General features: G+C 39.1%; 2 protein-coding genes and 1 pseudogene across 2 annotated transcripts; 1 reads left to right on the forward strand and 2 right to left on the reverse strand.

Annotated features, from left to right (window-relative positions):
- Positions 1 to 2133: 2133 nt before the first annotated feature.
- On the forward strand, positions 2134 to 3072 carry LOC101549974 (olfactory receptor 6C75-like). The gene has a single exon (XM_004607378.3). It carries the CDS (start codon positions 2134 to 2136, stop codon positions 3070 to 3072), a length of 939 nt encoding a protein of 312 aa, XP_004607435.2.
- Positions 3073 to 11522: 8450 nt separating this feature from the next.
- On the reverse strand, positions 11523 to 12473 carry LOC101547679 (olfactory receptor 6C74-like). Its single transcript, XM_012932524.2, has one exon. It carries the CDS (start codon positions 12453 to 12455, stop codon positions 11523 to 11525), a length of 933 nt encoding a protein of 310 aa, XP_012787978.2. The 5' UTR covers positions 12456 to 12473.
- A 4355-nt stretch (positions 12474 to 16828) lies between these two features.
- Positions 16829 to 21084, reverse strand: LOC101550230 (inorganic pyrophosphatase-like; annotated as a pseudogene).
- Between the last annotated feature and the right edge of the window lie 3277 nt (positions 21085 to 24361).

Below are 24361 nucleotides of genomic sequence, written 5' to 3' on the forward strand. Positions count from 1 at the left end.
CAAGAAGTTCCATGATATGTAACATTCTGGGAGCTAAAAATAGTGGTTTGTCAGTCAAGAATGGATTATTAGAAACACACCTATTTCCTATTGTGGAACATGAAGCTGTGACAAATGAGTTTATTTCCCTTTTTCTTCAAACTTGTTTTTGTGATTGATTTTTAGAAGAGAATATATGCAGGAAGAATATTCCTTGCAGGTTTCCCAACTCACTCTGTGGAGAATATGCGTGGATGTTCCAAATATATGGAGATATTTTGAATCAGGGATCATAGTCATTTAGATGACATATTATTGACAATTGTAACAGAGGTTTTTAGACTGCCCTATGGGCTGTGCATTTCAGAAGTGACCAGTTTAGTTGCATGAATAGCACTTATGAGACATGGCCTTTGGTAGGATAGTAGAAAAACACATTCTGCTACTTTTGTGTCTAATTTAAGATGCTAGAGCCAAACACCATTACACATTCATTTAGTTGACATGTTAGAGTCAAACACCATTCTCAAAGGGGTGTACTGAAGGTGACAGTCAATACAAGAGCCAGGAGGATTACCCCATAGCTGGAAGACTGCTTCATAAGCGGAGGGGAGAAAGCAAATGGAATAGAGAAGGGATCACTAAGAAAATGATGGCTGGAGGAATCAGTCGAGATGGGAGATGCATGCCAAAAGTAGATAATGGACCAAACATGATGACCTCTCAGTGTCTGTGTTGCAAGCCATAATGCCCAAAGGTAAAGAGAGAGTATGGGGAATATTGTCTGCCATGGAGGCAGGGGGTCGGTGGGAAAGTGGGGGTCTATCGGAGATATTGGTGGTGGGGAATGTGCACTGGTGGAGGTACGGGTGTTTGATCATTGTGGGATTGTAACACAAACATAAAAGCTTGTAACTATCTCACAGTGATTCAATAAATTTTTTTTAAAAAAGAGTAAGAGAAACTTCACTGAGTTTTGTGTAATAGTGAGGATACAGATTTCAAGTTCCCAGAACGTTCTTCCTGAGTGTGCTGCATCTTCTGAACTACTGCCACACTCAGTCTTTCTTTATGTGGATATGGAACCTAGAGAGGTTAACATAAATCCTACAATTACAAATATAATCAAATTACATGAGGTTTAGTGGTGTTTGTAATAAAGAATATTATGAATCAGGACCACATGATTCCTAGAAGACTGAGACATAAATGTTATTGACTAAAGGACAGAAAACCTGAAGCTCAACTCTCCTTAAAATTTGTGTGAGAATCTTGGTTCATTGATTAAATGTCATCAAATACAGGTTTAAAATACTTTGTTATACCATTTGAAAGCACCAGTATTTTGGGATTTGGGTAGATATACTTAATCTATTCAGATCAACAATATATGCTAGCTTCTCTGGACATCATTAAACTTAATGTAGCTTTATGTTCAAGGATAAGGTGAAAGAAACCCAAAGACATAATTTTAAATGGAGAACAATAATAATGCTGAGTTTTAGTGAATAGCAGAGTATCAAATATCATAAAAGTCTTGAACAAATGGTGATGGTGATTTGAACTCTAGTTTTTTCATATTTAAAGGTAATATTAAAAGGCAATACTACCATTATTTTCTATTTATTTTGAAACATAGTTTAATCTTAAAAACAAAATCATTTTGTAATAAAAATAATAATAAAAATAGCATTTTATAATGATAAATTATAATCAACTATCCTTTATGCAAATCACACTATATAAAAGGTCTACTAATGATTATCTTATATTTATACATTGAGGAATATGTAAAAATACTGTCTATGACACATGAGTAACATTCATGATCTTAATTAACACAAAAAACATAGATACTGCCCCTTTTATTTTACCAGTGAAAACAAAGTTCACAGAGGTAAATCAATTTTCCAAATTTATTTACATGAGTCATCTCTCATGGATAAAACTCAGTAATGAACTCTTTTTGGACCCAGATACATTGGGTTCAATAACCAACTTGCCTAGACTATTTTGCTCTCTGTCTCACCACCTGAATGGGTAATCAGTTAACCTGACATTGTGTTCCCCTAAAATCTTTGTGCTTGCTGTAGGTTCAGGTTCTCCTTGTGTAGGTTCAGGACAGCAGGCTATCTACTGCAGACAAAGACATCCATGGAAATGGAGAATGAGACAACTGTCCAAGAATTCACTTTGGAGGGGTTTCCTGCTGTCCAGCACCTGGGAAAGGTTCTCTTCCTGGTGCATCTGCTGGCATACCTGGCATCCATGGCAGGCAATGCGGTCATTGTCACCATCACTTGCGCTGACTCCAGACTCCAGACACCAATGTACTTTTTCCTCAGCATTTTCTCCTTCTTTGAATGCTGCTTCACAAGTACTGTAATTCCAAAATTGCTGGTCATCTTTCTTTTGGGAAGACAAACAATTTCCTTTGTTGCCTGTTTCATACAAGCCTTTGTCTTTGCCTTTCTGGGAGCAGCAGGTTTCATCCTCATGGCAGTGATGTCTCTGGACCGGTACATGGCCATTTGCAGGCCTCTGCATTACCCAACTATCATGAACTTGAAAAATTGTGCCCTCTTGATCATTTCCTGCTTTACTGTAAGCTTTATTACTATCACTGGCATGGTGGTGAAGATTTCTCAGTTAACCTTCTGTGGTCCCCATGTCATTCCTCATTTCTTCTGTGACATCGGCCCCCTGATCCATCTCTCCTGCTCTGACACCAGATCTGTTGAAAAGATGACATTTTTCCTTATCTCGAGTATCCTTTTGATATCCTTCATCATAACCGTCATCGCATACAGCAACATAGTAGTGACAATCATTCGTCTCCCATCAGCCAAGGAGAGACAGAAAGCTTTCTCCACCTGTTCATCTCACCTCATTGTCCTCTCTCTGATGTATGGCAGTTGTTTCTTTATCTATGTGAAACCAAAGCAAACAAACAGGCTGGAATCCAACAGGGAGGCTGCCCTTGTGAACACAGTGGTGACTCCACTGCTGAACCCTGTTATCTACACTCTGCGGAACAAGCAGGTCCACCAAGCTCTAAGGGAGAAAATGGGCAGAATGAAAATTTCAAGATAAAAATATTACATGGGCTTGGTGTGCATTGCTGCAGAGAACTATTTGTCTTCATTTCGCTAATCAATTCCTCCAAGAAATTTCTTGTGAAGAGTCTCTTGAAGATCTTTCTTGATTTCTATGGCAAAAAGCCTCTGAGTTTTTCAATGTCATATTTTAACATTATATGTGTAATTTTCTTGCCTAAGTATTCTTATTTTTGACAGGAATTTTATTTGCTAAATTCTTTACAGAATTTTACTCTTATCTTTAATATGAACCGTTTTATTACAATGGAGTACTACGAAAATAGTAACTTTTTTTTCATTTTCACTTTCCATATATATAGTTCAGCAGAATAACTTTACCAAAGTGCACATAGTTGAAATAATAAAAAATTCATTCTTGGTGGTGTTTCAAAATAAGTTATCAAAATAGCAGCAACTTGGGGGTTCACATTCCATATTTAACCAACTAAGGCTGTAATATTCTTTGGCTATAACTTTTCTACCAGATATGCCTCCAATTATTTGTTTTAAACACTAGCTAGTTACACAAGCATATAATATTTCCATGTTGTAAAAAACTAGAATTGTTTTTTGGTCTCTGGCCTACTGCTAAGGAGGGTGAATAAGCACAGCATCCCACAACTGAACTATGCCTTAATTTTATAACCGATTGATACTAGCTCCAGTCATTCAGATTAATAATATTGAATTATGATTGGTTATTATTCTAAATTTCTTACAGATTATGTGTGTACATCTTAAAATGGAGCACGTATTCTACATTTGTAAATTTAATTCCAAAAAATCAAGCTTTCTAAGGTGATATATTGACTTTATATCACTAGTCAAATTCATTTAAACAAGTCAAATTTTTCCACTATGAAACAAATACTGCCAACAATTGGTTTTATTCTGATTCTTTTAACAACAAAAATCTCAAACCTTCATTTCTGTGTGCAAAGAACAAAACTGTTTTTTCCAGAATAGAAATGCATATCTTTTATATATTTCTATTTCAGTGGAAATTTCTCTAAAACATAAGGCCACTTATGATGTTTTTTTGAACCAAACCCTGAAATTAATCATAAAGACATTTTATAAAATAAGATCTCTACTATGATTGGCTTATACTTGGCTTTGGAGTTTAGATTTAACCTTAATAGTGAACAATGTCACACAAACTAACTGTTATGATAGACTACTTTTTACACTATGTAAACATATGGAAAAGATGGTGGAAAAACCAACACCAGAGTAGAAAAGTAGGCAGAGAGACTACTCCCAAAATTCAGGAGAAGAAATATCTAGAGATGGACCATTCACTGGATACCATGTTTACAATAGTGGTTCCATTATGGTTTTGTACACAGTGAACTCACTCTTCACAACCATCCCCCTCCAACATTGCCTTTGTATCATTCCTACTCTATCTTTCTAATCCACAATGCTCTTACTATTTGGTAATCTGTTTTGTCAAGGCCGAGTGTTTATCTCATTCAATAATGTCTACTCCCTGGTTTTGCTTCTCTATGTCCCTCAGATGAGTGAGATCATCCAATAATTGCTCTTCCCCTCTGACATTTTACTTCACATGATGCCCTCCAGTTCTTGCAAATTGTAAAATTTTGTCTTTTATTACAGAACTGTAGCACTCCATTGAGTATTCATATACAACTTCTTTTACTTTGTTTGGAAGTCACACTTGGCATCTCAGGGGTTACTCCTGGCTTTGTGCTCAGGGATTATTCTTGGTGAGGTTTGGGGGACAATATTAGATGCCCAGTACCTAACCCAACTTGGCTGCGTCCAAGGCAAGAGCTCTACCCATTGTACTATCACTTTGACTCCATGCCACAACCTTTTTATCTATTCATCTGTCCTTGAATATTTTGGTTTCATATTCTGGCCTGAAAACTTAGCGCTTCAATAAACATAGGTGTGTATATAACTTTTTGAGTTAGTGTTTTTGTATTATTGAGATTAGTGTCAAGATGTGGGTCATAAGGTTATGTGGAAACTTTATTCTTACACTTTAAACAAATCTTCATGCTGTTTTCCATAACAATCACACCAGATGTCATCACCACCAACAGGGAAAGGGGGTTAAAATTTAACCACATCCACGTCAACATTTGTTATTTCCAATTTTTTAATGTATGCCATTCTCACTTACATGAGCCAAGATATTGTCTTTTTGATTTTCATTTCCCTTATAACAAATGATGGTAAGCACTTTTCATATTACCGGCTGGTCACATGTCCTTTCCAGGGAACATCTCCTCTCCCTATTTTTGAATATAATTGTTTTTGTAAAAAATCTGTCAGTTCTGACACAGCAAATGCTGTGTTAAGAGGAAAGTTTAAGCTCTACAAGCAATCCTCAGAAAGGAAGAGCGAGCCAAATTAGTAATGCTTAAGATCTTGGAGAATGACCAAAAAAAGGAGCCCAATCCGAACAGGAGGAAGGAAATAATAAAACTCAAAGGAGAAACCAAGAAACAATCTGAAAGATCAATGAAACCAAGAGTTGTTTCTTAGAGAAAATAAAGATCAATAAACATCTAGCAAGACTCACAAAGAAAGGGACAGAAAATAAAACCTAGTAAACCGAATCAGAAATGAAATGGGGACATCACAACAGAAACTACAGAAATTCAAAAGATCCTGAGGGATTACTTTGAAAAGCTTTATGCCACTAAACAAGAAAACTTTGAGGAAATGGATAAATTCCTGGATTCCTATAGCTTCCCTAGGCTGAACTCAGAAGACCAGGAATACCTGAACAGACCTATCACCATCAAGGAAATTGAAATGGTAATAAAAATTTTCCCCAAGCACAAAAGTCCTGGCCCAGATGGATTCACTAGTGAATTCTGGCAAATCTTTAAAAAAAAGACTTACTCCCTTTAATTCTCTTTAAGCTTTTCCAGGAAACTGAAGTATCAGAAACACTTCCAAACAGTTTCTAGGAAGCAAATATCACCCTGATACCCAAAGCAGACAGAGATACCCCAAAGAAAGAAAATAACAGGCCAATATCCCTGATGAACACAGACACAAAGATCTTCAACAAAATATTAACAAATAGAATCCAACAAGTCATCATAAAGATCATACACCATGACCAAATAGGATTCATTCCAGGTATGCAAGGATGGTTTAACATTCGCAAGTCAATCAACATAATTCATCATATCAATAAAAGATTTTAAAGTTTTTTTGAGTTTTTTTGAATTTTTTGAGTTTCCAGCCCTGACCCCTGCAGTTGAAAACCTCCAGAACCCAGCCACAGCCATACTCAAGGGCATTCTCCACACATTTGGATGAGCCTCACACATGAAGGAACTGGCAGAGGAACCTAGGTGTGCAGGACTCAGGGCCAAGATCTCCAAGGCTGCTTGAATCAGGACTGGGCCTCTTCCCCCAGATTCCCCATTTCCAGTAACTAGGCAGTTACACCCAGAAACTGCTCCTGGGACCATGTAATTGGATCAACAACCAACATCCAGAAACAACCAGCATTGCGGCTGCACGACGTCTGATAGCTTAGCTCTCTTTCTTGGAAAACCTGGCAAGCTACTGAGAGTTTACTGCCTGTACGGGGGAGAGCCTGGCAAGCTCCCCGTAGCGTATTCATATGCCAAATACAGTAACAATGCTGGCTCTCATTCCCTGACCCTGAAAAGCCTCTAGTGCAGTACCATTGGGAAGGACAAGTAAAGAGAGGCTACTAAAATCTCAGGGCGAGGATGAATGGAGACGTTACTGGGCCCACTTGAGCAAATCAATGATCAACAGGATGACAGTGATACAGTGACAGTGATACAGTGATCAATAAAAGAAATAATAAAAACTATATTATCATATCAATAGATACAGAGAATGCATTTGACAAGATCCAGCACGCTTTTATGATTGAAAACACTCAACAAAATGGGCATCAAAGGAACTTTCCTCAATATAGTCAAAGCATCTACCACAAGTCCAAAGCAAGCATTGTTCCAATGAGGAAAAACTAAAAGTCTTTCCTCTAAGATTGGGTATAAGACAAGTTTGCCCACTTTCACCACTCCTATTCACCACATCCAATATAGTACTGGAAATACTGGCAATAGCTGTTCGGCAAGAAAAAGAAATCAAGGACATACAGATAGGAAGGGCTGGAGCGATAGCACAGTGGTTGGGCTTTCGCCATTCACGCTGCCAACCCGTGTTGGATTCCTCCGCCCCTCTCGGAGAGCCCAGCAAGCTGCTGAGAGTATGGAGCCCTTGCAGCAGAGCCTGGCAAGCTACCCGTGTGTATTGTATATGTGAAAAACAGTAACAATAAGTCCCTCAATGAGAGACGTTACTGGTGCCCACTCGAACAAATCAATGAGCAATGCGATGACAGTGACAGATAGGAAAGGAAAAGGTCAAACTATCACTATTTGCAGACAATATGATACTATACTTAGAAAACCCTAAAGACTACAGAAAAGCTCCTAGAAACAATAGGTCTGTATAATAAAGTGGCAGGCTTCAAAATCAACACCCAAAAGTCCATGGCTTTCTTATATACAAATAAGGAAAGAGAAGAGACATTAAAAAAAAATAATACCGTTAACAATGGTACCTTGGAAAAATCGGGCTGGAGAGATAGCACAGCGGGTAGGGCGTTTGCCTTGCACACGGTCTACCTGGGTTTGACCCCCAGATCCCGTATGGTCCCCCAGCACCGCCAAGAGTAATTCCTGAGTGCAGAGCCAGGAGTAACCCCTGAGTATCGCTGGGTGTGAACCAAAAATCCCCACCCCCCAAAAAAGAAAATCAAGTACCTTGAATCAGCTTAACCAAAGAGATAAAAGACCTGTACAAGGAAAATTACAAAACACTACATCAAGAAATAAAAGAGGACACTAAGAAATGGAGACACATCCCCTGCTCATGGATAGGGAGGACTAACATTATCAAAATGGAAATACTGCCCAAAGCACTATACAAGTTTAATGCGGTTCCTATCAGGATACCCATGACATTTCTCAAAGAAATAGACAAAACACACCTGAAATTCATATGAAACAATAAATCCCCATGAATAACTAAAGCAATCCTTGGGAAAAAGAAAATGGGTGGCACCACCTTTGCCAACTTCAAACTGTACTACAAAGCAGTAGTAATTAAAACAACATTATATTGGGCTAGAAACATACCTGCAGACCAATGGAACACAGTTGAATAGTCTGTCACAGACCCCCAAATATATGACCATTTAATCTTTCACAAAGGAGCAAGAAATGTGAAGTGGAACAAGGAAAGCCTCTTCAACAAGTGGTGTTCGGAAAGCTGGATAGCTACTGCAAAAACAATGAACTCTGACATCTATCTAATGCCAGACACAAAAGTCAGATCAAAGTGGATTAAAGACTTCAATACCAGACATGAATCCATAAGGTACATAAAGGAAAATGTAGGCAGAATCCTCCCTGACATTGAATCTAAAAGTATCTTTAAGGATGAATCACCACTGACCAAGCAAGTGCAAACAAACATAAACAAATGGGACTACATCAAACTAAGAAGCTTCTGCACTTCAAAAGAAACAGTGACCAAGATACAGAGAGAGAGCCCATAGAATGGGAAAGAATATTTACCCTATACCCATCTGATAAGGGATTAATATCCAGGATATACAAGACACTAGTAGAATTATACAAGGAAAGAAAACCTCCAACCCCATCAAAAAATAGGGAGAAGAGGGAGCAGCCGCGCACGACACGGCCGGCCCCTCTGCTCCTTAAAGACTATGACCCAGGAGGTCTACTAACCCATTTTGGCACCCAGAGACTTATAGAAAAGCATCTAGACTGTGAGCTGAGCTATGACCACAAGCTGCTTGGGGAGGGGAAAGGATTCTCTCTCCCAACGCTTTCTTTCTAAGGGGATGATAGCTGCAACAGGAGCAGCAGCGCCCACGTGGCGTCCGCCATCTTCTAAGACTCACAACCCAGAAGTACTTGCTTGTCGTGAGATCATGGGATGGGGGTGTTATAGGCACACCCTTGGCCCAGATGAGATCCGGAACAGCCGCGCACGACACGGCCGGCCCCTCTGCTCCTTAAAGACTATGATCCAGGAGGTCTACTAACCCATTTTGGCACCCAGAGACTTAAAGAAATGCATCTAGACTGTGAGCTGAGCTAAAACAACAGAAATCCAAAGCCGTGTGGCCGCAATAGCGGCCGTGCGAGCTCCTATAATCTTTGTTCTCAGCAATGGAAAATAAACTATCAAATGAAGCCTTTTCAGCAGGTTTGATTATTGGGGGGAAAATCCAAATAATAATAATAAGTTTTCTGTTGAAATATTGAACGTATCCAAAGTATAGAGAGAATAAAGTGAAGATCATTGGCCACTCAGGTGTGGGGGGATGGGAGAGGGGTATGTTGGGGTTCTTGGTGGGGGAACAGGTACACTGGTGAAGAGATGGGGGTTTGATCATTATATGACTGAGATTTAAACCTGAAAGCTTTGTAACTTTTGTCACGGTGATTCAATAAAATAAATTTTTTTAAATAGGGAGAAGAAATGAACAGAAGCTTCCACAAAAAAGAAATACAAATGGCCAAACGGCACATGAAAAAATGCTCCACATCACTAATCATCAGGGAGATGCAAATCAAAACAACAATGAGATATCATCTCACACCACAGAGACTGGCACACATTCGAAAGAACAAAAGCAACCACTGGCATGGATGTGGGGGAAAAGGGATGCTCTTTCACTGTTGGTGGGAATGCCGACTGGTCCAGACTTTCTGGAAAACAATATGGACAGTGCTTCAAAAAATAGAAATTGAGCTTCCATATGACCTCACAATACCACTTCTGTAATATCCTGATGGCGAAAAAAAGCACAGTAATAATTACATCTGTACCTATTTGTTCATTGCAACACTGTTCACAATAGCCAAAATCTGGAAACAACTCAAGTGCCCTAGAACAGATGACTGGTTAACTGGTTAATTTGGTACATCAACACAATGGAATACTGTGCAGTTGTTAGGAGAGGATGAAGTCATGAAATTTGCTTGTAAGTTGATAGACATGGGGAGTATCATGCTATGTAAAATGAGTCAGAAAGAGAGGGACAGATATATAAGTACTGCAGTAATTTGTGGAGTATAAAATAACATAACATGAGACTCACACCCAAGGACATAGATACAAGGGCCAGGAAAATTTCTCCATAGTTGGAAACCTGCCTTATTAGCAGAGGGGAGAAGGCAGCTGGAATAAAGAAGGGATCACTAAGAAAATGATGGTAGGAGGATTAGGTCGGGAGGGGAGATGTGTGCTGAAAGTAGATACTGATAACTTCTCAGTATCTGTATTGCTAAACATAATGCCCAGAAGTAGAGAGAGAATATGGGGAATATTGTCATAGATGATGGACCAAACATGATAACCTCTCAGTATCAGTATTGAAAACCATGATGCCCAAAAGTAGAAAGAGAGTATGGGGAATATTGTCTGCCATGGAGGTAGTGAAAGGGTGGGAAAGGGGTGGGTATTCTGAAGATATTGGTGGTGGGGAATGTGCACTGGTGGAGGGATGGATGTTTGATCATTGTGTGATTGTAACTCAAACATAAAATCTTGTAACTATCTCACGGTCATTCAATAAATAAAAGAAAAAATATGTCAAAAAGAAAAAAATCTGTCAGTTCTTTATGCATGCTGTATACTATTCCTTTATCTGACACATCATGTGAAAATATTCTTCCAATTATTTAGTATATCTTTGTATATTAGCCAAAGTTTCTTGTGCATGTAAAACGTTTTTAATCATATGTAGCTCTGTTTATTTTTATTATCTTTGACAATAAAATAAAATCACTGAATATATCTCTAAGATTTAATATTTATACCACATTCTATCTATATTTTCCTCATGGTATTTTAACAAAGTAGATCTAATATCAAGGTTTTTAATTAACCTTTAATAAACTTATGTGCTGATGTATTTAAGTCAAATTTAGAAGATAATTTTGTGAAACAAGGTAAACCATGGTCTTGAAAAGTCATTGAAAATTGATATTTATGCTCTTTTAATTGAATCACAGAGAGATATAGTTACAATCGTTCAGTTATATAATCTTCCAACACCTATCCATTCACCAGTGTACATTTTCCACCACCAATCAACCAATGTCACCAGTTTCCCCTCCTCCCCCAGTCCACCTGTCTCTATGGCAAGCAATTTTTTCTCACAGTCTCTCTGTGTCTCTCTGTCTCTGCCCCATTCTGTCTGTCTGTCTCACTCTATTTCTCTCTCTCTTTGTATCTCTCTGAGATTTCTGTTTTGCTGCATCTTAAGTCAAGTGATATCTTCTAGAGGCTTCTCACTAGGAATTCTGGACAGTTTCATAAGCTGAATTGAAGACACATAGTTCTCTGTAGCCACTCTAAAGGCAGCTGAATGTTTTATCGTGACATTTTCACTGTGCATATTTTCTCTCTCAGAGCCTGGTGGACCTGCTTGTTCCGCAGAGTGTAGATGACAGGGTTCAGCAGAGGAGTTACCACTGTGGCCACAAGAGCAGCCTCCCTGTTGGATTCCACCTTGTTTGTTTGCTTTGGTTTCACATAGATAAAGACACAGCTACCATACATCAGAGAGAGGACAATGAGGTGAGATGAACAGGTGGAGAAAGCTTTCTGTCTCTCCTTGGCTGATGGAAGACGAATGATTGTGACTACTATGTTGCTATAAGCGATGATAGTTATGATGAGAGATGTCAGAAGGATACACAAGGCAAGAACAAAGGTCATGATTTCAACAGATCTGGTGTCAGAACAGGAAAGATGAATCAGAGGGCCAAGGTCACAAAAGAAATGAGTGATGACATGGGGTCCACAGAAAGATAACTGTGAAATCTTCACCACCAGACCAGCAATAAGGGTAAAGCCTAAAGAAATGCAGGCAGCGGCCATTAAAAGACAAGTCTTCAAGTTCATGATAGTTGGGTAATGAAGAGGCCTGCAAATAGCCATGTACCGGTCCAGAGACATCACTGCCATGAGGAGGAAACCTGCTGCTCCCAGAGATACAAAGACAAAAGCTTGTGTGAAACAGGCAACAAAGGAAATTGTTTGTCTCCCTAAAAGATAGATTACCATCAACTTTGGAATAACAGTACTTGTGCAGCAACACTCAAGAAAGGAGAAAACACTGAGTAGAAAATACATTGGTGTGTGGAGTCTGGAATCAACACAAGTGATGGTGATTATGACCGCATTGCCTGCCATGGATGCCAGGTATGCCAGCAGGTGCACCAGGAAGAGAACCTTTCCCAGATGCTGGACAGCAGGAAACCCCTCCAAAGTGAATTCTTGGACAGTTGTCTCATTCCTCATTTCCACGAGCTTTTTCCACAGTATATAGCCTTCTTATTCTACAATAAAAGTATCACTGTGATCACAAGTATTTTAGAGATCCATATAATAAGGTTTCTGATAACTTAACAAGGTGATAATACTAATTTCAAAGTGGTATAGCTAAGTGGTTCTTAATCAAAGGAAACTTTGCTCTATATTAGTTTAATCCTTTGTTCTCTCTCTATATATTTTTTGCTTTTTAGATCACACTCAGCAATGCACAGAGGTCATTCCTGCACTGAATTACCCCCGGCAGTGCTTAGGGGACCATATGGAATGCTGGAATCAAACCCGGGTTGGCCACGTGCAAGGCAAATACCCTACCCGCTGTGCTATCGATGCAGCCCCAAATCCTCTAACTCCTGGGAGGGAGGCTGTATTTGGAACATTTACTTTTGTGAACTTCAGTTCACACTTTACAGAATGAAGAATGAAAGTATATCTATTAATGTTTGTATGGAAATTAATATAAAACATTTAATTTCCTCTCAGTGAGATGTCGATGTTTCCTATGTGCTACTAAAACTTGTATCTTAATATTATTATTCTAAAAATACTTTGTGGCAGCAGTGGTTATTGGGGCACACTTGACTGTGCTCAGAGTTTACTCCTGCCTCTGTTCTCAGGGATGACTCCCAACAGTTCATGGAACCATATATGGTGCCAAGGATAAAACTAGAAAGGAAAGGGTCTTACCCTTTGTATTCTCTCTTTGCCTTTGTACTCTTAAATACACAATTATCAGCTGAATTACTTGCATAATAATCAGCCAAGAGAATATAGCTATACTTGCAATTCTATGAGATTTTGCATTTTACAGTATCATCAATTTACAAACACAACCATATATTTAAAATGTTATAAATTTGTAACAATGCTTTGTACATGTATTTTAATATATTTAATAACATCGTATTCATAATCTTCATCATTAGCAATACCTATTGAGGATTTGATACTCTAGATACTATTCTAGTCACTGAAATTTTGTATTTCCATTAGACTCCACAATAATAAAAATGAGTATGTATGTACTCCATGTTGCATCTGTTCTTCTCTAGGAATGTTGAAGTTTGGTGATTCCATAAAGGCAGAATCACTTAACTTGGAATTTATTCCAATGTCTCAATCCAAATACTTAGTTGTTTATAAGTACTGTGACAAAATATTTTCAAATTAGAATGACTCTAGGGCAGAACTGGAGTGATAATATAATGGGTAAGTGCTTGCTTTGCATGCACAAGAGCCGGGATCAATTCCCAGCACGAAATATGGTCCCTTGCACACTACCAGAAGATAATCCTGAGCAAATAGTCAAAAGCAAATCCTGACCACCACTGAGGGTGACCCAAAAGGGGGCAAAAAGAACAAATCCGGGGGAGATGAAGAAGGCTCAGTAATAGCTCTTTCATTATATGTGTAAAGCCCTAAGATAGTTTCCAGCATGGATTGAATATATAGATAAAATTGGAAAATACGCAGTTAGTAAGTTTTTAATCATAAATGAAAGATCATGGCTATCTTATTTTCTCTCTGACATTGTATTCACTTAGTAAATTATCAAATTTTCGCTCGAGAAGGCACCAGTAACGTCTCCATCGTGAGACTTGTCCTTACTGTTTTTGGCATATCAAATACACCACACGGAGCTTGCCAGGCTCTGCCGTGTGGGTGGGATACTCTCAGTAGCTTGCCGGGCTTGCCAAGAGGGAAAGAGGAATCAAACCTGGGTTGGCCACATGCAAGGCCCACGCCCTACCTGCTGTGCTATTCTTCCATCCCTTTATACAACAATAAAAGAATTAAATAGATGCAAGAAATATTTTATCATCTGATCTTTTTCTTTTACAGAAAACTTTCCCCCACTGTTTTGAACCTTTATTCAAAATGCTTCATTATTCCAGGACTCCTTACACTAAAATTCAGTATAAACAAAAACTTTGGTCTATGAAAGCAAGCTAGATCTGAATTTAACATCTCATACATATATCAAGAGATGTAAAAAAATTAATTCTAATCCAGTGACAAGAAGAAAATAATTCAGTTCCTCACTACACATTAACCCCAATAGGGTAGAAATTTTCCTCCTTTGGGCCCGCTCGGAATGGGAGATGCATGCCGAAAGTAGACTATGACTGAACATGATGGCCACTTAATACCTCTACTGCAAACCACAACACCCAAAGGAGAGAGAGAAAAGGAAATACCCTGCCACAGAGGTGAGGTGGGGGTGGTGGGAGGGATGCTGGTACCATTGGTGGTGGAAAATGGGCACTGGTGGGGGGATGGGTACTCGATCATTGTATGACTGAAATGCAAGCATGGAAGTTTGTAAGTCTGTAACTGTACCTCATGGTGATTCACTAATAAAAAGTTTTAAAAAAATTAAAGAACAGAAGGAAGCTCAGTGACTGAAGAAAATTTAGAAGAAAAGAAATTAAGGTATGAAAGACTAAATTGTTTTAAGACCCAAATAATCAAATTTAGCAGGTTTTATAGAAGAAAGATGGAGAACAGAAATATTTGAGATGTTCAAACATGGAAAAACTAGTAAATCAAGGATTTATTCTGCTCTTGCAAGTGTCATGCTCATTCTAGGAAAGATAAAAAGATTCTTGTTAGCATCCATTCCTTCATTTATCAATACTCAATATATATTCTTGTGATTGTTACATCAGTAATGACTTTTTAAATTCTAGTATCTCAATAATAAGAATTGAATGTCTACAGGATATAGTGTATCGATACTACTAAAATCCCTTTGACCAAGTTCTCTCCGGCTGCTTATGCAATCAAAGTGCTTACCTTTAAGTGACACTGCCCAAGGACAGCTTGAAGGGACCTTGGCTTCTGTTCAACTTGATAGGAGTAGATTATCCAAGTTACTGCAACCCCTGATCTAGGGACACAAGAAGACACTTTATGAGGGGTAGAGATCCCACTCCTTGTACCAATTCTATTGCAGGAAATGAGAACTTGCTCTGGGATGAGGGAAGAGAAGAGTAGAAGGCTTGTCATATTGTCAGTGTTCCTGGTTGATGAAGTCCTGGAGTATAGAATTCTTTACACCACAAGGTTCCATGGAAGCTAGATTATTGAAGTACCAGAAAAAAGCAGAGAGAATAGAGTAATCATATTTCCCCCCTCCTTTCTGGATATTTTCAGACTGTCATAAAAGGGATGGCTGGCTCTGTCTCCCTTATTGGAGCACACCCAAACATGCAATATTGAGGGCCACTTCTTAACCAGATAACAGGATCATATCATTTCTCCTGAGACCATTCCAGGAAGCTGATTAGACAAAGCCTTATTCTTTCATGTGTGCAGTTATTAAAAGAGAAAGGAATGTTTTCCAAATGCTTAGATGTTTTAGGGGTACAACTTTACTATAGAACATCCTCTACAAAAGTGCCCATGATCACTACAGCCTTGGGTGCATATAACACAAGGTATCTTTTTTTTTGTCTAATTATCCTTCATCATATCCTCACCTTTTTTTTTAAAGACAGAGAGGCATCCTTGTTCTATTGGATCAAGTGAAAATTTCAGATACTCAGATCTGAGACCTGTGATAAATTTCCCACAAATTATTTTTGATCACCAAGCAGAAAGTACCAGGCAGTGAGCAGAGAGCCCAGAACTCCTAAATATTGCAAACGTATTAAGGAACAGAGGAGGGGTAAAAGTAGGACTGGTGCCATGGGTATTACTAATTGGTCACTGTTGAAATACTAGCCCAACCTTTACATTGATCTTTCCATATTCTGTTGTAACACTGTTTCCCAGATGTTCATGCCAAGAAATCTTGAAAAGATTATATGATTAATTTCTCAAAGATTTGCACTTTGAATGTTGCTACTGGTTATAAAATTTTAGACTATGATTTTCTATGTGTGAAGTGTTTATATAAGCCAGAGAGAGAAGTTAAAAGTAGCTTTTATCGTGAAAAAATGATGGTACTCCCCTGACTTTTGTTATGCTTTTGGGAAAGATTTTTTTTACTTTTTTGTGTCTTTAGGGAAGAGAAGAAATCTTTTTTCAGGAATGCAATTTCATTTCCTAACATGGGAGAAACATAAGCATCCAAAATGTACTTATATTGCACATTTATCCACAACTGACCTCTAAATTACAACCACTTTGCTATTTAAGCACATAATAAAAGTTCTCTTAGTTGAAGATATGAAATAAATGCTTTTAGATGGATAAAATTCCAATTATCTTGGATTGGTCATAGCATAATTTGCTTTACTTAGTTCTGTGAAACTTTTTAAAGCTCTGGAAAACTACTTTTCTAATACTTCCAGATGAATAGGATTCAGGAATTTCATCTTGCATTTCAAGACATTTTCTTAGTTTTTCTGGTGATGGAACCACTTTTGCACATCTGTTGGTTCTTGGCAGGCAGTTTCGCGTGGTAGTAATAAAGTGTCCACCATGGCTTTGACAGTAACAGGACCACACTTGAAGGGGCTCACACACTGTCATGTTCCTGCAACTGATCCCTTTCCCATCAGTTTTCTTGGTGATTAATGCTATTCAATGGTCCTACATCCTTTCAATAACATCAGTTGTAAACTCCTTATTTTTTTGTGTGCTTTAGTCTACTCATTTTTATTTATTTATTTGTTTTTATTTTAATGAATCACCTTGAGATACTGTTATAGACTTACAAGCTTGCATGATTACATTTCGGTCATAAAATGTTCCAGTACCCACCCTTGCCCATTCTCCATTACCAGTGTTTCCAGTATCCTTCCCACCACCTCCACCTCTTCCCTCCCTGCCCCCATCGCCTCTGTGGCAGGCATATTCCCTCTACTCTCTCTCCCTCCTTCTTGGTGTTATAGTTTACAATACAGGTATTAAGCAGCCATCATATTTGGTCCATAGTTTACTTTCAGCAAGCCCTCCAATAATCATTTACTTAGTCCTTTTAAGTCCACAATGAAAGCAAAATGGTTCTCTGGTTTTCCATCAGGAACCTTGTACCTTCTAAACCAGTACGCTGTCACTTCCAGGTTGCCAGGCTTCAGCCACTTGATATCAATTAATCTCATTAAAATTGTCAGCATCTGAATCATCCACATTAGTGGCAATGACCTTCCAGTCAGTTTCCCCTTCATTGATCATAGAGAATATGTCAAGATCTTTCACTAAGATGATTTCATCTTTGTCACATACCCTGTTTCCAATTTCACATCACAACAGCCAGTGTGTTTGTCATTGTGTCCTGGGTCTTCTCAAGTCTGCGGATGGCCCCATGGTTCCAAATGTATCCCTTAGAAAGGAATAAATTTGCCAGAAAATACAGCTTTACTTTTTTATGTCTCATTTAATTAGATTTAAAAGACTCTTTGTAGCATATCTCCATCTTTGCATTAGTCCAGCGTGGTAACTCCATGACCATATGGAACACATTCTTATCAGCATAAATGGAAATATCATGAAATGGATAAGTATATATGTGCATGTTTATTTATTTATTTATTCCTGTTTGTCTCTCTTTTTAAATTTCTTTCTTTTTTTTTTGCTTTTTTTGGGTCACACTTGACCCAAAAAAAGCTATGCTCAGGGGTTACTCCTGGCTTTGCACTCAGGAATTACTCCTGGCGTGCTTGGGGGACCATATTGGATGCCGGGGATCGAACCCAGATCGTCCACGTGCAAGGCAAACACCCTACCCGCTGTGCTATTGCTCCGGCCCCCTGTCTCTCTTTTTTTTTAGTTTGCTTTTGCAACTTTATTTTTTTTATTTAATTTTATTTTATTAGTGAATCACCGTGACACAAAGTTACAGACTTACAGGTTTTCATGCTTATGTTTCAGTCATACAATGATCAAGTGTCCATCCCTCCAGCAGTGCACATTTTCCACCACCAATGGTCCCAGCATCCCTCCCACCACCCCCACCCTGTCCCCTTAACCCCATCCTGTGGCAGGGCATTCCCATTTGCTCTCTCTCTCTTTTTGGGTGTTGTGGTTTGCTACAGAGGGATTAAGTAGGCTTCTTGTTCGGTCTATAGTCTATTTTCAGCCTGTATCTCCCATCCCTAGTAGGCTCGCCTAGCACTTTTGCTTGGTGATCCCTTCTCTATCAGAACTGCTTCTTCACCTAGTGTGTGAGGTCAGCTTCCAAGCTGTGGAGTACTCCTCTTGATACTTATCTCTACTATTCTTGGGTGTTAGTCTCCGATTCTGTTACTTTATATTTCACAAATGAGTGCAATCTTTCTATGTTTGTCCCTCTCTTTCTGACTCATTTCACTTAACATGATACTTTCCATGTTGATCCACCTATATGCAAATTTTATGACTTCATCTTTTCTAACAGCTGCATAGTATTCCATTGTGTAAATGTGCCTAAGTTTCTTTAGCCAGTCATCTGTTCTCAGGCACTCAAGTTTTTTCCAGATTCTGGCTATTGTAAACAGTGCTGCAAAGAACATATTAAAGGTGCAGATGTCACTTTTACTATACTTTTTTGCATCTCTGGGATATATTTCCAGAAGTGGTACTGCTGGGTCAAATGGGAGCTCAATTTCTAATTTTTTGAGAAGCGTCCATACTGTTTTCCAAAAGGGCTGAACCAGTCGGCATTCCCACCAGCAGTGAAGGAGAGTCCCTTCCTCCCCACATCCATGCCAATACTGGTCACTTTTGTTCTTTTGGATGTGGGCCAGTCTCTGTGGTATGAGATGGTATCTCATTGTTGTTTTGATCTGCATCTCCCTGATGATTAGTGATGAGGAGCATTTTTTCATGTGTCTTTTAGCCATTCGTATTTCTTCCTTGAGAAAGTTTCTGTTTATTTCATTGCCCCATTTTCTCATGGGGTTGGATGTTTTCTTCTTGTGAAGTATAACCAGTGCCTTGTAAATCCTTGATATCAACCCCTTATCCGATGGGTATTGGGTGAATTTCCTTTCCCATTCTGTAGACTGTCTTTGTATTCTGGTCGTTGTATCTTTTGAGGTACAGAAGCTTCTCAGTTTCAGATAGTCCTATTTGTTTATCTGTTTCTACTTGCCTGGTCAGTGGCAAGTCCTCTTTGAAGATACCTGTAGTTTCAATGTCATAGAGGGTTTTGTCAACCTTGTCTTCAGTGTGCCTTATGGATTCTGGTCTGATGTTGAGGTCTTTAATCCATTTTGATCTGACTTTTGTGCATGGTGTTAGGTATAAGTCTGAGCCCATTTTTTGCATGTAGCTGTCCAGTGTTGCCAGCACCATTTGTTAAAGAGGATTTCTTTGCTCCACTTTTCTTGTTCCCTTATCAAAGATTAGATTATCATATATTTGAGGTTGTGTGTAAGGGTATTCTAACCTATTCCATTGGTCTACTGCTCTGCCTTTGTTCCAGTACCATGCAGTTTTAATTATTACCGCTTTGTAGTAGAGCTTGAGGTTGGGGAAGCTGATGCCCCCCCATCTTCCTTTTCCCCAAAATTGCGTTAGTTATTCATGGGGGTTTGTTGTTCCATATGAATTTTAGAAGTTTTTGGTCCACTTCCTTGAAGAATGTCATGAGTATCCTTATAGGGATCGCATTGAATCTGTATAATGCTTTGGGTAGTATTGCCACTTTGACAATGTTAATTCTCCCAATCCATGAACAGGGGATGTGCTTCCATTTCCTCGTGTCCTCTTTTACCTCGTGAAGTAGCATTTTGTAATTTTCTCTATACAGGTCCTTCACCTCCTTAGTTAAGTTGATTCTGAGGTACTTGATTTTCTGAGGCATGATTGTGAACGGGGTTGCTTTTTTTCATATCACTTTCTTCTCTCTCATTATTTGTATATTGAAAAGCCATGGACTTTTGGGTATTGATTTTATAGCCTGTGACTTTACTATACGAGTGTATTGTTTTGAGGAGTTTCTTGGTAGAGGCTTTGGGGTTCTATAAATATAATATCATATCATCTGTGAATAGTGAGAGCTTGATTTCTTCCTTTCTTATCTGGAAGCCCAGATGTCTTTTTCTTGCCTAATCGCTATTGTAAGTACTTCCAGTACTATATTGAACAGAAGTGGTGAGAGTGGGCATCCTTGCCTTGTCCCTGATCTTAGAGGGAAGGCCCTTAGTTTTTCCCCATTGAGGATAATGTCTGCTATAGGCTTGTGGTAGATGGCTTTGACTATATTGAGGAAGTTCCCTTCTATGCCCATTTTGGTGAGCGTTTTTATCATGAACAGGTGCTGGATCTTGTCAAATGCTTTCTGTGCATCTATTGATATGACCATATGGTTTTTATCTTGTCTTTTGTTGATATGGTGGGTTATGTTGATTGACTTCTGAATGTTGAACCATCCTTGCATCCCCAGGATGAATCCCACTTGGTCGTGGTGTATGATCTTTTTGATGAGTTGCTGGATTCTATTCATTAATATTTTGTTGAGGATCTTCGCATCCATGTTCATCAGAGATGTTGGTCTGTAGTTTTCTTTTTTTTGTGGTGTCTCTGTTTGGTTGTGGTATGAGGGTGATATGTGCCTCATAGAAACTGTCTGAGAGTGTTTCTGTTTCTGTTTGTCTCATTTTTTGAAGAAGAGGCAGTACTCAAGTGAGAGGGATGCAGCGCATTCCTCGCTGCTGAAGCTGCTCATGGTCTGGGAGAGGAGTCACTGCCGCAGCTGCAGAGCCACCAGCCCACCAAGAAAAGAAATGTTAAGAGTTCTGTGTGTCTTATTTAAGAAGATCAAAACCCCTTTGTATAAGAATCTGAGAAGTGGGCCTTTCAGATTCATCCTGAATGACAAAGGAAGATACATGAGCTCCTCTGAGGAGACACTTGTCAGAGCCCACTACTGAATTTTGTATCTTTTGGGTATACACACTGGGCTGTCGAGGCAGGTCTGAGCACTGTCTGTATCCTTTGCTTTTCCATTGAGAATTAGTAGCATGGCTCTCAACAGTATTTGTAAGGAACTCTAAGTGTGTATGCTATCTTTCTAAACAATCTCTTTCCACTCCAATTTCATCTCACAAAGTCAAGGAAAATATAGAAATATCCCATGAATCTGCATATGGATTCTGCCTTGCCACAAACAATGAAATGCTTTCTTAAATAACTGATTAAAAGAAAGTATCTACTTACATGCTATGATTTCATAGCATATCATAGCATATCTATTTACATTCTATGATTTCAGACCATATGTCAATTCATATGATCTTATGATCATGTTATGGTGATCATGATCATGATCAAGTTAGGGAAAATTTTAAAAATGAGATTTGAGACCACTGCCGAGATGTGACCCCAGGGACCGCACGCGTGTGCGGCTCCTCCGCAGCTGCACCCGCGTGAATCCAGACCCAGCTGAACCAACTACAACCTGGACTACTCCTAACAGATTGTTTCCTGCCAGAGAACTAAGCTGCGACCCCATGCCTGCCCGGGAGGGGAAAGGTATTTCTCTCTCTCGCCTGTCTCTTCCCAGGGATGAAGGGCGTGGGGACTGCCATATTATGACGACCACAGATGGGGTTTACAAGCTTGCAATGATCGAATATCCGGAAGAAATCTCCCTGGACTTAGTTGTTAAAGTACAGAAATACAAAACGCACAGTAGCAGCAGTGCGACCTCATTTCTCTTCACAACAGGTCTGACTCTAGTTGGGTGCTCCTAATAATAATGCTGAGGTTTGTGTTGAAATATTGAACGTAACCAAAGTAAATAGAAAGTAAAGTGAAATTTATCAGTTACAAGGCGGGAGGGTGCGGGGATGGGTGGGATGGGAAGTGTATTGTGTTTTTTTTTTTTTGTCTTCGGTGGTGGGATATGGGCACTGGTGAAAGGATGGTTTTTTTCAGCACTGTATGACTAAGACTTAAGCCTGAAAGCATTGTAATTTTCCACATGGTGATTCAATAAAATAAAATTTTTAAAAAAATGAGATTTGAGTTACATAATCTGGGGAAATAATGAGCCTACACATATTAATGCTCTTACAAAAGCTCCTTATGTGTTTTAAAGTTTGTATTTAGTACTTGTCTCAGTAGTGCAGTAAGTCACAAATGCCAATATGATGTTACAAATGTGGGAAAGGGGGTTATCATATGATCTAAAGAGAAGTTTTATGAGGAGGCACCTCAGAGTATTGTTGGTATTACAGAAGCACCAGCTCATCTAGAGTCCAGCATGCTTATAGTTCTCCCACTTCAATACCACTTCCTGTTCAAATTATCATCCTATAGTCCTTTTCCACAATAATATAGGTGAAGGGATTTGCCTTTCCTTATACCATAGTTTGCCTTTCACATTTAAGGCTATAATACTATAGCTTAAAACCATTCTATGAATGGATCATTTTAGACCACAATATTTTTATGCTCCAAACCCCGAGTATTGGTATAATCTGATCATTTCATGGACAGGGTACAAAACAGTACTATTGTTCAAAGGAAACATCACACACTGATAATTACTTTAGCACTCTAGCACTGTAGCCCTGTCATCCCATTGTTCATCGATTTGCTCAAGCGGGCAGCAGTAACGTCTCCATTGTGAGATTTGTTGTTATTGTTTTTGGCATATCAAATACACCACAGGTAGCTTGCCAGGCTTTGGTGTGGGTGGGATACTCTCGGTAGCTTGCCAGGCTTTCCAAAAGGGACGGAAGAATCGAACCAGGGTCGGCCACGTACAAGGCAAATGCCCTACCCACTGTGCTATTGCTCCATTCTGATAAATACTTTTTCCCTATAAATTCAAGAAATAATAAATGTACCTATAAAAACTCTCCTTTGTTACTCTAACTAAATTTTCAAGAATAAGGAATAATAAAAAATTATGAGAAAAATCAAATATCACAGTATCATAAATATTGGAGATTAAAGAATGACAAAGACAATGAGGAGAAAGGGAAAAAGAGGAAAACATATTTGTATAATTTATAGCATGACATTGCCCTATGGTAGATCACTTCACTTGTATCACTTATCATCCCGTTGATCTTTGATTTGCCCGAGGGGGCACCAGTAACGTCTCCATTCATCCCTGTCATGTGCTAGTGTAGCCCAACGGTATCTGCTTGCTCCAGGAACATGAAAAGCCTCAAACCATTCGTTCAGGGTTTTTACAAAGAGGTCTGACCATCTTGTAGGTGGGTGGCCACTCGGCCTTTTGACGTCCATGGAATCCAGTAGGTAAGAGCTCTAGTCCAGCAGTCATCTCTAAATCACATTATGTGTCTGGCCCATCTGATTTTCGATGCGTTGGCAAACGAGACAATGTCCCTAATTCTTGATCATCGATGGAGGTCTGACCTCAGATTCCTTCTCTCACTTGAGTGAAACATGATACTCCAAGCATAGTTTTCTTTTTTTTTTTTTCAATTTTATTGAATCACCGTGAGATAGTTCTTTCAATTCCTCTTTGGGATACCCAAATAGCGTTCTCATCCTGTTTGTGTAGTGCCCAGGTCTCTGAGGCATATGTTAGTGCAGGAAGAACAGTGGAGTCAAAAAGCTGTGCCCAGAGCCAGAGGTTCTTTGTCCTCTTAACCACTTCTTCGATGCTTTTGAAGGTGTCCCACACTGCTCTCTTCCTTCTGCGCAGTTCTGGTGCCAAGTCATTCCTCATGTTGAGTTCTTGGCCCAGGTACACATAGTTGCTGCATTCAAAGATGTTTGTTCCATTGAGAGCAAATGGAACATCAGGGACTAGTTCATTTTTCATAAACAATGTTTTACTGAGATTCATCTGTAGTCCAACCTTTCCACACTTGCGGTCGAAGTCGCCAGCATTTGTGCCGCTTAGCTAATGTTTGGTGTTATGAGAACGATGTCATCAGCAAAGCGGAGGTGGTGTAGTTGCCAACTGTCTATCTTCACTCCCATTCCTTCCCATTCCAGTTGTTGCATGACATTCTCGAGGG

Source organism: Sorex araneus, chromosome 11 (assembly GCF_027595985.1).
Source record: "Sorex araneus isolate mSorAra2 chromosome 11, mSorAra2.pri, whole genome shotgun sequence".
In the NCBI taxonomy this organism is placed as follows: domain Eukaryota; kingdom Metazoa; phylum Chordata; class Mammalia; order Eulipotyphla; family Soricidae; genus Sorex; species Sorex araneus.

Excerpts from the sequence above, each read along its gene's own strand:
- LOC101549974 (XM_004607378.3), top strand. The coding sequence starts at position 2,134 with ATGGAAATGGAGAATGAGACAACTGTCCAAGAATTCACTTTGGAGGGG.
- LOC101547679 (XM_012932524.2), bottom strand. The coding sequence starts at position 12,455 with ATGAGGAATGAGACAACTGTCCAAGAATTCACTTTGGAGGGGTTTCCT.